General features: G+C 44.3%; 2 protein-coding genes across 2 annotated transcripts in view; both read right to left on the bottom strand.

Moving 5' to 3' along the window:
• Nucleotides 1–1,617: 1,617 nt before the first annotated feature.
• On the bottom strand, nt 1,618–3,240 carry LOC133442577 (E3 ubiquitin-protein ligase TRIM39-like). The gene has a single exon (XM_061720584.1). The coding sequence runs from the start codon at nt 3,238–3,240 to the stop codon at nt 1,618–1,620; it is 1,623 nt and encodes a 540-aa protein (XP_061576568.1).
• A 7,998-nt stretch (nt 3,241–11,238) lies between these two features.
• tyw1 (tRNA-yW synthesizing protein 1 homolog (S. cerevisiae)) overlaps nt 11,239–13,221 on the bottom strand; it is a 91,176-nt gene continuing 89,193 nt past the window's right edge. Inside the window, exon 16 of the mRNA XM_061719863.1 lies at nt 11,239–12,191. Coding sequence (XP_061575847.1) covers nt 11,970–12,191 — 222 coding nt within the window. The 3' untranslated portion in view covers nt 11,239–11,969. The remainder of the gene's footprint in view (nt 12,192–13,221) is intronic.

Consider the following 13,221-nt stretch of genomic DNA (forward strand, 5'->3'; position numbering starts at 1 on the left):
AAATATACACCTTAGCCCGGCTGTAGTTGAACAGAATTGAAGCTCTTGAGATCAAACTTTTAGTGCCAGATAATGTGTCCTAATCTGAGTTATTCCGGCATGTTTACCAACCCAGGTTTAGCCTCTCAATGTTGAGGAGGAGCAGCTCTGTGCTAAGCCTGAACTTCTCTAATACTCCTTTTCCACCAAACCGGGTCCAGAGCTGGTTCTGGTTCACAACTCGTTCAACTTGGGAACCATCTGAGAACCGGTTTGTTTTTACACATCTCGGGTGCTAAGGGGAGCCACGTCAGTTACGTCCAGTACTCGAGTTGTAAAAATAAATCAGGGGGGATGGTGGATTTTATCATATGGGGACAGATAATTTGTGCTGATTACAAATAATATAATATATTACAAATAATAGCACTGACCAAAACAGCTGCAGAAATACTGCAGGAATGACATAGCAGCAGTTAAATGCAGCCTTCTGTAAGCTTTAAATATCCACTGGGCTTACATCAAATACATCAAAACACAACAATAAAAAACACTTTTCTGAACTTATCAATATGACTCTGTCCTTCACAGGATAAGTAAAATGGATCACTGCAAAAACTCACAATCTTAACAAGAATATTTGTCTTATTTCTAGTTAAAATGTGTAATTTTAGTAAAAAAATCTCATTACACTTAAAACAAGACTCATCACTGGAAAAAACAACAATTTTCGCCTGTTGAAATAAGTAGAAAAATCTGCCAGTGGAACAAGATTTTTTTGCTTGTAATGAGAAGATAAATCTAAATCTTGGCAGATTTTTTTTTACTTATTTCAAGTGAAAATTTACTTGAAACAGGTGAAAATTGTCAAATAAGTTATTTTTCTGGTGTTATTTTTCTGGTGATGACTCTAAATGTTGAAATAGCAGTAAAACCACATTCATTGATGAAATGACATAAGGGATGGAAAGGAGGGATGGCAGTTTTACAGGGATCGTTTTTATTTCAGGGGGGGATGCCATCCCCCCTCATCCCCCCTCAACTCCAGTACTGGTTACGTCGCTGCAAACATCAGTTATGTCGCTGCGTTTAATATGGACTTGGTCCACGTAGCTCCTCTGTGGACACGTCTCTAAAAGACAGATTGTCTCCTCCTCAGACCCATGATGCTTTGCTGCATCCAGATTCATTCTTATTTGAAAATGTCTCCGTCTCCCAGTCTTGCTATTGCCGTTGGTCTGAATAACTCCGCCCCCTCTGTTTACGTAAGCGATTATTTCCTCTAGACCAGCAAAGACTTGGTGCTACCTTGGAACCGGTTCTTCTGGCCCGGAGCCAGTTCTTTGTCAGTGGAAACAGAAAGCCCGGTTCCAAACTCAGCACTGGCCCAGAACCAGAACCAACCTGGAACTGGTTTGGTGGAAAAAGGGGTATCAGAGCCAGCTCTGGAACCAGTTTGGTGGAAGAGGGGTATACTTGGAGCTGCACAACCGTTACACATTTTAGGTCACATGATACAGTTGATTGCACATCACTTACCCCCCCCAGCTGCATGAGAAGATGAATAAAACATCCCATCAGCAGTCACTTGGGAGCGTTTCCCTCGGTAACGGGGGGTTACCGAGTCTTCCCGGTGTCTCAGCTGACGGGACAGATGACCAGAGGTGCAGAGTTCGAACCGCCCTCATTGAGGCCACAGAAGAAGAACGGGTGGATTTTGCTGTTGAAGCTGCACCCAGTGAAGGAGTAGAGAAGAAGTGGCGCCCCCACGTCGTAGAAGGAGACCAGCCCCTCCTCGTAGTCCACGAACACCCCCACCTTCCGAGGGACGGGCCAGACGGAGAGGGAGACGGGCTCGTCGGCCAGGGCCTTGCAGTCGTACACGTTCCTCAGCCTCAGGACCCAGTAGCCGAACTGCGGCCTCAGCTTCACGTCCCCCTTCCTGTCGGCCGAGGCCCTGGCCACGCCCACATCCCACTCCGTCTTCCCCTCCACTCCAACCTCGAAGTAAAACCTGCCGGAGGAGAAGCTCTGCCGCGCTAGCACGCACGCGCACTTGGAGAACCTCCCCGGGTTCTCCGGGCACTTGGGCCCCACGTTCCCGCAGTGGACCTGCTTTTCGTCGTCCGTCAGGACGAGCCACGGATGCGCCGTGTAGGGGTCGAGGGTCAAGTCCACCGCGCACTGGCGGACCCTCCCCAGCTCGGCCTGAACCAGCGCCTGCATCCGGTCCTTCAGCTCCTTCTGCAGGTATTCCAGAGCTCTCATCATGGCCCGCACCGCCGTGCCCTCGTAGGAGGGCGGCTGGACCCCGACCCGGGCCAGGTCCTTGGTGCGGGGGGCCTCCTTCAGGGAGGGGAACCTCCGGAGAACAGTGTGGTGGTCGTCAGAGCTCATGAGCTGCTCTATCTCCGAGCTTCTCCTCGTCAGCTTGGATATCTCCTTGTTCAGATGTCCGACGTGGCCGTCGGCCCGGGTCTTCAGCGCCCGCTGCTTCCCGTCCGTCTCCTCGTTCAGCTGCGCCAGTTCTCTCTCCGCAAACGTCTTGAGAGTGGTGAAGACCTGGACGCCCTCCGCCTTCTCTCTGTCCGCGTTGTCGTTGCCGGTCCAGAGCGACCCCGCGATCTCCTGGATCTTCTGTTGTCTCAGTTGGATCATCTCCTGGAGGTGAGCGTTGGTTTCCCCCAACGTCACCTTCTTCTCCGCGGACTCCTCCGTCAGCGAGGCGAAGGCGTGGCCCTTGTGGTCGAAGACGGGGCAGTGGGAGCAGACGCAGGCCTGGTCCGTGCGGCAGAACAGCTCCAGGGGCTTGTTGTGCTTGTGGCAGACCCGGTCCTCCACGTTCAGCACCGGCTCAATCAGGTGGTGGAGCTTGAGCCGCGGGGCCGTCAGGTGCGGCTCCAGGTGGACCTGGCAGTAGGACGCTAGGCAGTCCAGGCAGGTCTTCAGGGCCCTCAGCTTGGGTCCGGGGCACACGTCGCAGGCGGCCTGGCCCGGCCCGGCCGCCCGCGTCTCCTGGAACTGGCGCCGGAAGTCCCGGACCACCTCCCGGATGAAGGTGTTGACCCGCAGCTGCGGCCTGGCGTCGAACTTCTCCTTGCACATGGGGCAGCTGTAGCGGTCGCTGAAGTTCCAGTTCCGGGTGATGCAGCCGCTGCAGAAGTTGTGTCCACACGGCGTGCTGACCGGGTCGTTCAGCACGTCCAGGCAGATGGGACACAGGAACTGGTCCGTGTGCTGCAGACTGGCTCCCGCAGACATGCTTCCTTCCTCAGGACAAAGGTCCACCGGTGAAAAAACAGGAACCGTAACTCCTGTAACACTTCTGTTAACGACAGGAGCTTGAATATTTACCCACCGGGGGATTTGGTCGGGGGACAAGAGAGGGTTTGTCCCGGCTGCAGCCGACGGTCGCTCCGGTAAACTTTAAGGGTGTGAGTTTGAATCTTTCTGTCCCGTCTAGCTCCGCCTCTTTTGCTGCAGTCAGTTAAGTTTCGCTTTCCAGCTCCAGTCGTGATAAATGATACTAACGTTGCACAATCATTACATAACCAGCATTTCTGTGGCTGTTTACTTTAGCTCTTAAAAAGAGTTAAAATTACAAACAAAAACCGGTTAAACATGTCTTATCTTTTTTTTCTTCTTCCTTAAAGTCTGAGACTCTTTTTCCTTCTTTTTCTTCATGTTTTTACAGATATAAGGCCTTTCAGAGGTTTTGAAAAGTCTTTCACTGGTCGTTCCTCCTAAAACATGACAGGAAGTGTTGCTGAAAAGTTCTGCTTTAAACTTTAACCCTCGAAACCCTCGAGTGCTCAGATCTGACTGATCTGTTGTTTGGTAGAAATAAATGTTTCTCTGAGTTACTAAACTCCCGAGGCAGTTTCCTCCATCCTTGTGAGCACTCCTCTACAAGTCTGTGTTTTACATGATTTTAACTGCAAAGCTTTGGTCAACACTGGTTGTTTTGAAAGTGATTGATATGTGTAAATGACCCTACTAATATATATTTTTCTATATTTATACTCAGAGGAACCAGCAACAACAGGCCAGAAGCCTATAAGCCAGTTTTCTCTGCGGTTTGAAGCTTTTTTTTTTTTTTTACATATACAGGACTGTCTCAGAAAATTAGAATATTGTGATTTTCTGTAATCCAATTACAAAAACAAAAATGTGATACATTCTGGATTCATTACAAATCAACTGAAATATTGCAAGCCTTTTATTATTCTAATATTTCTGATTATGGCTTACAGCTTAAGAAAACTCAAATATCCTATCTCAAAAAATTTGAATATTCTGGGAATCTTAATCTTAAACTGTAAGCCATAATCAGCAATATTAAAATAATAAAAGGCTTGCAATATTTCAGTTGATTTGTAATGAATCCAGAATGTATGACATTTTTGTTTTTTTTAAATTGCATTACAGAAAATAAAGAACTTTATCACAATATTCTAATTTTCTGAGACAGTCCTGTATATGAAGGGTATAAGGGGGGGCATCTGCTGCAAATCTGAAAAAAGAGAAAGACAAGAAAACACACAACAGGCACACAAACCTTTGGAATCTGCAGGAGAGAAAAACAAACAAAAACAGAAACAGGCGGAGACACAAGCAACAACTGTTCCAGGTCTGTAAAACTGAATCAGGACTACTGTGGTGCCCCGATGAAAGCGGGAACCCCCCTGCAAAAGGTGTGCGGGAGCGGAGACGGGTACGGAGCATGAGAACCCCCCAACTATGAGCCACCCAGACAAGTCCAGCATAGAGCTCCAAACCCAGGCTGGACAACGGACACCCATTCACACAGACACTAACATATACTCAGTGCGTGTACATGGGAAGTTTAATTCAGAATTAAAATTAAATCTGATTTAAAATGAGTAAAAATTACCACGTAAACACCTAATTCAGAATTAAAATGGCCATTCCGAATTAAACTTAATTCCGAAGTAAGTTGCTGGTTTATTCCGATTTTAAATCTGCATAGAATAATTCCGTGATCATGTAAACACTCATTCCTCTTTAAATTAATTCCGGTCTTTCTTTCTGCTCGTTCCCTCGCCCGTCTGTCTCCATGACGCTTATATTCCGCGCTGGGCTTGTTTTCCAAACAAAGTTTCAAGATGGCAGCACGCAGTAAACGGTGGTCAAGAGCAGAGACCATTTATTTAATAAATAGCTTGGAGGACCTGGAAATAATTAAAAGAACAGATGGCAGGAAACATAAAAGTTGTGAGCTTTTCAAAGTTGTAGCGGCTAAGTTTGTTTTTCTTCCAGTAGACGTAACTTCCGGTCCCCCCCCTATCCAATCAGAACCTTCCCAACCCCCAGACCATAAGTGGAATTGGATAAAGCCGATCAAACGTGTTTTCCAAGTAAACCTCAATTCGGAATTACTATTTCCATGTAAACTTGAAGGAAATTAGTTTAATTCGGAATTATTAATTCCGTTCATGTAACCGTGAACAGTGAGTGAACAGGCACAAGAGATATGGACAAATTAATTACCAATGAATAAATACCATAATAGACTTTCATGAAGAAAGGGCTTTGTGGAATATGATTATGTTGAATAAATAACACTGACCTGAGTCCCCAGATGACCCTTTTGATCAAGCAGGCCCACGTAGCAGTCGTGGCCCTAAACAAGGAACCGGTTCTGTGTTCTTTTATCTGTTTTTCTATTTTACTCTGGTTTCACAAGCAGAGCACTTCACTCTCAGACACCAGGTTTACTCGTGGTTCCTAGAGTTCCTAAAGGTGGAAGGGGAGGAAGAACCTTCAGGTACCGGGCTCCTCTGGAAGCAGACCCCCCCCCCTCCACCTTTAAGATGACGCTTAAAACCTTCCTAGTTGATTAAGTTTACAGCTTAGACTGCCGGGCCACCTCCCATGATGCACCTCTCCTCACTCTGTTCTCTCCTACTCAGAGCTGGGTAGAGTATCCAAAAATTGTACTTAAGTAAAAGTACTGTTACTTCAGAATAATAGGACTCAAGTAGAAGTAAAAAGTAGTCATCCAAATAATTACTTGAGTAAAAGTAAAAAAGTACTTGGTGAAAAAACTACTCAAGTACTGAGTAACTGTTGAGTAACGTCTGATTTATTTTTTTTAACAACCATTCAAACAGACAAAAGTACAAAATAATCATCTTCAGGCAAATTAAATCAATACAATAATAAGATAAATTAAAATTAATAAAAAATAAAAAATAGCTTAAATTAAAATAACAGAATAAACAGAATAAAAAAAATAAATTAAGCACAAGTAGCACAAAATGTGAAGCCTTTGTACTTTTCTTTTTTAACCAGGCAGAACTAGAACAAACATGAACTCATAGAAACTCTGTGTGTGTTTGAGTCTGTGTAAATGTGACAAAACATGCAAAAACAAACATTTTTCCCAAAGAATCACCCAGTGATGTCATGAGATTGACGCGTACGCGGATAAAAGGGATAAAAGAAAAGTAACAGCTCAACGTAGCCTAATGTAGCGGAGGAAGAGTAACAGTTTCTTCTTCACAAATCTACTCAAGTAAAAGTAAAAAGTGATTAGAAAAATAGTGATTCAAAACTACTCCTAAAAGTACAAAATTTCCCAAAACTTACTCAAGTAAATGTAACTCGTTACTACCCAGCTCTGCTCCTACTCTACTAATGACACCATCGTTAGTTGATCTGTTGTTCTTGTTCTCTCCTCCGAACGCCCCACCCGTCCCCACCGGTCGCCCCGGTCCCCCTTCCTCAGGCTGGTTCTGCAGGAGGCTGCTTCCTGTTAACGGGGCGGGGTTTTTCTTCCCACAGTCGCCTGCTGCTGCATCAGGATTGTATCAAAGAAGTGTTTTGATGCAAACTTCAGGTCTCCAATATTTATCATTTTTGTTATTTTATTGGTTTTGCATTGATGGAGTTGAGCTGCATGGCTGAAGCACCTCCAGATGACATTAGTTGTGATTTTGGTGCTTTATAAACTAACTAAATTGATCGAGGACTAACAGTATTGAGCATCCACTTCGGTTTCACTTCGGTCAAAGATACTCTATACAGAAGATCACCGTTTACCGCTTCTGCCAATGGTATGAAATGGTAAACACTTCCTGTCTCCTAAGTGGGCGTGGTCGCCCCTCTCCCCACATCGTTTTGGAACATACAACACTAGATACAGTACAACTTTAATATTTGCGCCTTATTTTGCCGCTCGTTTTTTTTTATCTGATACTTTAATTTCTGATATCAACCCAGTACAAGATCATCGGATCAGTCTAATATTCTTTTTTCTCTTCCAAAAAGACTTCAATAATAACAATAACAGTATTATTAAGCAAAGAAGCAAGTTTTATTTTAGTTTTAAACTTCATTTTATCCGATGAGAAAACGACTTTGGCAGTTCTGCAGTGACCGACGACTCTGAGCAGAGCTATGTATTATATTATATTATATTATATTATTAGCTATGATGCCAAATCTCGCGAGAGTGTGTTGCTCAGACAGAGGCAGGTCTCAAACAAAGTTAATTTTCTCCTAATCTGTCGGTCTGAAAATTTCCATTTTGGTGTCAGAATGTTCAGAAGGTTTGTGGCTTTTGAAAAATGTATCCCATATTTACTTAGGTTACTATGGGGCGAAGGAATTGGTAATAATCTGTGCTCACGTTCACTTTTCCCATAGGACTCAATAGACTCAGGACCTGCTGTTAGTCTCCTAAAGGGGCGTGGCAGTCACGTGACACAGATACAGGAAACACAACCGTAGTGGGCTGTCTCGTTTATTGAACGTCTCTGCTTCGATGTTTGTTCTCATTATCTTGATTTGAACGAGGTACAGTAAATATGCAATCTCGGGAACGCCTGATTATCTTTTTACAGCCTTTTGCTCTCCGGCCGGAGTCCAAAGCTCGCGCCGCCCGGCCCAACGCCCCCACATCTTCCCTTCGTTGGGTTCGTTCGACTGAGACAGAAAGAAAAGTGTTTAGTTTCACGTCACGGTGACCAGTTTGCAGAGGTGTCAAGTAACGAAGTACAAATACTTTGTTACCTTACTTAAGTAGAAATTTTGGTTATCTATACTTCACTGGAGTAATTATTTTTCAGACGACTTTTTACTTTTACTCCTTACATTTTCACGCAATTATCTGTACTTTTTACTCCTTACATTTTAAAAACAGCCTCGTTACTCTATTTCATTTCGGCCTTTAATAAAAACTATCCAGTTAAATTGCTCCATCCGGATAGAGTGAATTTGGTTGTGGTTGTTTCAGATGTTCTTGTCCAGTTTTGTTCTTACATCCGTTCCCTCAGATTCCTGCAACTAAACTTGGATGTACATTCCAATAAAGGTTAGGATAAATGATAACATGCCTCTGAAGTTTGACTTTTTGCACCATTACAATACTTATAGGCAACTAGTCATCATATCTTCTGCTCTCTGAAACACATGTTAATGCTCAATAGTACACATATATGGTTCTTTAATATATTTGCATTATACTAAGATGCATTCATTTTCAATGGCTTTTGTCCTTAATTACTTTTTTCCCCCTTACGTTACTTTTACTTTTATACTTTAAGTAGTTTTGAAACCAGTACTTTTATACTTTTACTTGAGTAAAAAACTTGAGTTGATACTTCAACTTCTACAGGAGTATTTTTAAACTCTAGTATCTATACTTCTACCTGAGTAATGAATGTGAATAATTTTGACACCTCTGCCAGTTTGTGGTCGTTGGAAACATTTCAGGCTGCAGTGCAGATGGAGGTTCAGGGATCAGTTTAACGTGTCCAGGGTGGGAACGGGGCTCAGACCCGGTCAGGGCTCCTACAGGAGGGTCAAACATTCCGGCGGACTGGTGTAAATGCTTCTCTCCCTCGTACGCATCATCATATCGTCCTTGAAGGAAAAGTGATGAGCGTATGAATCCATCGCTGACGTCTGAAATCCCTCGCCGAGGCGTCCGGCAGCACGCCGGCGACAGAACCTCCACGGGGAGCCGGCAGGTTTATAGGTCACTCCTTCCAGACCTTTTAGACCTCGCATGGCCAGGCGAGCATTCACACATGTGCAGACCAACCACACGGACGGGTTTACTCTGGACCACGGACCAGACCGGATCAAAGACGGCTCTGTGTTTAGAGACTCTGAAGAGAAACGGTAGAAAATTGAAGAATTCACGGCCGAGAAATAAAATGTTCCCCGTTAATGAATGTTTTATTTTACTTTGGCACAAGTTTTAGCTCAGTATGGCCTAAAAGAGGAGGAGCTTCAGATGCAGGTCTTGAGGTGGGACTTTCTAAAAGTGGATAGAGGCAAGAAGGATAAATAAATAAATAAACCACAGAGATGAAAACATGTCTCTCTTCTGAAAGAAAATGTTAATAAGAATAGTTGCTGAGGAAAGTTTCATGCTCCGTTTTAAAGACAATAACATGTTTGTGGATAAAATCATCCGCTGATCTTTGCCTGAGACAAATATTTATTAGTTTATGCTGGATTTGTAGTTCTTTCTTCTTAGTTCAAGACCACTTTTTTGTGGTCTTGGTCTTGTCTCAGGTCTCTCCAGGTCTCAGACTCGGATAATTAAGATGCCGTTGCAAACCAATGTGACAGAATCTGGTGATCAGCAGTTCTTCAGTGTAATCTAATTACTATAATGTTAAATAATTTAATTTCAAGTCCATAATATCTAAAATTCAGGTTTCATGTCCAAATTAAATCCAATTTAAAGAGGACCTATTATGGCATCTAATACATATTTTAAACAGGCCTTGAATGTCTTAAAAACAAGCTTTTGATAGTTTTTTCTAAATAAATTAGAAATTCAGCCTCTGAGCCATGTCTTTATCTTCCCATTCTCTAACCTCATTATCTATGCGGGATTCTGAGTGGGCGGGGCTATGATAATGAGGCTCTGTGCTGATTGGCTGCCTGAATGACGCATAGCAGGGGAGGGCACAAAGACAGAATACAGACATTTGTGTTGGTTTTTACAACCAACAACAGAGCAATTCGCATGTCTAGCTAGAACAGACGCCATCACGATACACCGCTACGAAAAGATGGCGGAAGCTCCGGCCGGCGGAGTTAGTTGTTGTTGTTCTATGACGGGAGCAGAATCTTATTGGCTCGTAGATCCACATCACACTGCTCATCCGGGCGGCTGTACAGACACTGCAGAATTTGGTTGTTTCATCCTTCTCATAGTTGACAGGCTGAGGGGAGACCACTTTATATATGTTAAAGCAAGAGAAAAACCTGTTTTTCATAATAGGTCCCCTTTAAAGGAGCTTGAGGCTCCTTTAAAGAAATGAGACTCTCTAGCGCCACCCTTCGCCACAACAGCCGTTGGGGGTACTGCAGCCAACAGTGAAGCCGGCACGGGAGAACGGGGAGAACGCGCATGCAGCGTCATGTGACGTCACATCCGCAGGACAGCGCGGGAAATTCGGGACCGAATTGCAGCACATTTTGCAGCACACAGCCTGTTCAAGGCAAAGGAGAGATACGCTAGAGGACTCATTCTTTTTGGTTTGGAACGCTTCATCTGACATCATTACTAGAAAACTTAAAACGTATATGATTTTTTTTTCATAAATCCTGCCTCAATCTCCTTTAAATCAGTAAAATTTACTATTCATGACTTTTCTGAGGTGGAGGGGGGTGTTGGAGCTGGTTATTCTGCTAGAGGACTAGGCTAGAGGTCAATCCCTAAAAGCACTGGAGTCAATCCTCCAATAGTGTAGAATAGCGGTAGTGCAGTCGCCACACATATCTGATCTCAGATGGATGGAAACATTTATAGTGAGTTCAACATCATCATCCACTTCTCTGTGTTATTGTGCTGCAGTTGAATACAAGCTCATATGGAAACTAGCTGATGTTTAGGTGCTGATGTTCTACAATCACGCAGGATCAAGACATTACTACATTTCTGTTTGGTCTGGAGCTGAACTAGTCTTGGTCTTGATACTCTCTGGTCTTGGTCTCGGTTTAGTATATATAAGTATATATGCATCTTTTGATGTACTTGAGTTTTATTCTTAAATAAGAGTTTGCTGTAAACCTCTAAACTTCCTACGAGCTCCAACCCTCCTGTTCTGTGGGCAGAGCGACTGTTTGAAGTCAGATCCATCATTACATCTTTCCTTTCTCCAAACCACACAAAGACGCTGATTAAAAAGAAGAAGCACAAACTCACGACTGAAATCAGAAGAAAAATGTGCTTTGATGTGTTTAATAAAGAAAGAAAAGGGACACAGTAAATCATTCAAATACATTTATTACAGTTTCTGTGTCTGTAGCCGGAGGCTTCGCGACACCAAGAGCTTTGAAGACAAAGGAAAACGGAGACCAACATTTACCCAGCTATTTTACATTAATGCGAAGAAATTTAAGTTTGAATTGAGCGGCTGGAAGTAATAAAGTTATAGTTCTGGTACGGTGATGTTCAGGTTTACAGGAGATCAATGTTCAGTGAAGCCCTCAGCTTCATTTCAGCGCTGCCACGACATGTCAGACAAATTCACAGTAACGTTTCAGTCTCAAGTCTGGATACATTCTTATGAGAGCCGAGTCACTCAACACGGATCTGAGGATCAGAAACTTTGATGGAGGAGAAAAACAACCCAAATGAGCCGGAGGACAGATCAAAGGAGCCTGGAAAGATGCAGCCGAGACACGAAGAACCTTCGAACCCTCGAGCTTAATTAGTGCAAGATCAGCTCCTGTGTCGCCGACTGGTCGGAGACATCAAAGGAAGCTTACAGTAACAATAATAAAATGGACTGAATCAAACATCTTTGCAGGTGTGAGACGCAAACGAAGCGCTCAAACTCACACGACGGGGGAATGGCATTTAAAAAAGTAAAAAAAAAAACGAGAACAGACACAGTTGTGGACAATAAAAGAACATTTCAACTACAAAGAAAACGCTGAACCTTACATTCTGAGCTGTGTTTACTCACAACCCCCTCACCCCTCCGTCACCTCCAACATCAGCATCCGGAGATGTCCCTGGTTTTGTTGCGCCGCTGGAAGCGGGTCTCGGCCGGGTCGAACCCTTGCTCCCGGGCCCCGAACAGAGCCCAGCGCGGGGTTTTAGCCATGTAGTCCAGAGCCGAGAAGCTCCGCCGGCCCCCGCTCTCCTCGTAGCCGCGGACCAGCTCCTGGAAACGCTCGTAGTCGATCCACGTCCACCACTCGCCCTCCACCCTGAACTGAGACGGGGACAGAAGGAGCAGACGGAGACGTGAGGGACGGCAGGGATCCAGTCGGGTGCCGATCACACCAACGGACAACCATTGGTTTGTTTTTTATTGGATGGCCGCCTTGGCGCCCACTAATCTTCCTGGGGTCCATAAAGTACATAAAATATTACATAAATGATAACATCTAAGACATAAATACATAGTCATACATTCCTAGAATAACTACACTTATAGTAAAAACAACAATAACAACAACAATTAAAGCTGCAAGCAGCGATGAACGGGCCCTCGCACTCATGGCCACCGCCCCCCATAAGCATATCAGAAACGACACCACCCACGACTTCCTATGTCAAACCATTCAAAAGTTATGGCAGAAAATAGGGACAACCAATCAGAAGAAGGGGCGGGGCTAATTCAGGCCAATGAAGGTCAAGGACTCCATACAGAGTCCGATGACACCACCCACGACTCTCTATGTCAAACCATTCAAAAGTTATGGCAGAGAAAAGTTTTCTAGGGGGCGCTGTTGAGCCGTTAGGCCACGCCCATTAATGCAAACCATGAAATATCAAATTTATCACCAGACCTGGCTTGCATGCAAAATTTGCTGACTTTTGGGGAACTATCAAATATGGACCAATCAGATGAAGGGGGGCGAATGTTCAAAATGGCCGACTTCCTGTTCGTTTCGGCCACGGCGCCAAGAGACTTTTCTTTTAGTTGCGACATGATACAGGTGTGTACCGATTTTCGTTCATGTACGTCAAACCGTATTATGGGGCTTGAGGCACAAAGTTTTTTCTGTCTGAACCAATCAGATGAAGGGTGGGCGCGCTTTTTGGCGTCTAGCGTCGCCACGGTAACGCTTTTGAAAGAGAAAAGTAATGCTTGTTGTCGGAGGAAGGAGACGCACATTTTGATGTATAACACACCTGGGGGCACGTTACGGTTCGGGCCGTATTAACTGCCGAAGGAATGGCATAAATTTCGCCAAAATGACACGATTAATTCAAAATGGCCAACTTCCTGTTCGGTT

This window comes from Cololabis saira, chromosome 4, assembly GCF_033807715.1.
Source record: "Cololabis saira isolate AMF1-May2022 chromosome 4, fColSai1.1, whole genome shotgun sequence".
In the NCBI taxonomy this organism is placed as follows: domain Eukaryota; kingdom Metazoa; phylum Chordata; class Actinopteri; order Beloniformes; family Belonidae; genus Cololabis; species Cololabis saira.

Excerpts from the sequence above, each read along its gene's own strand:
- LOC133442577 (XM_061720584.1), bottom strand. The coding sequence starts at position 3,240 with ATGTCTGCGGGAGCCAGTCTGCAGCACACGGACCAGTTCCTGTGTCCC.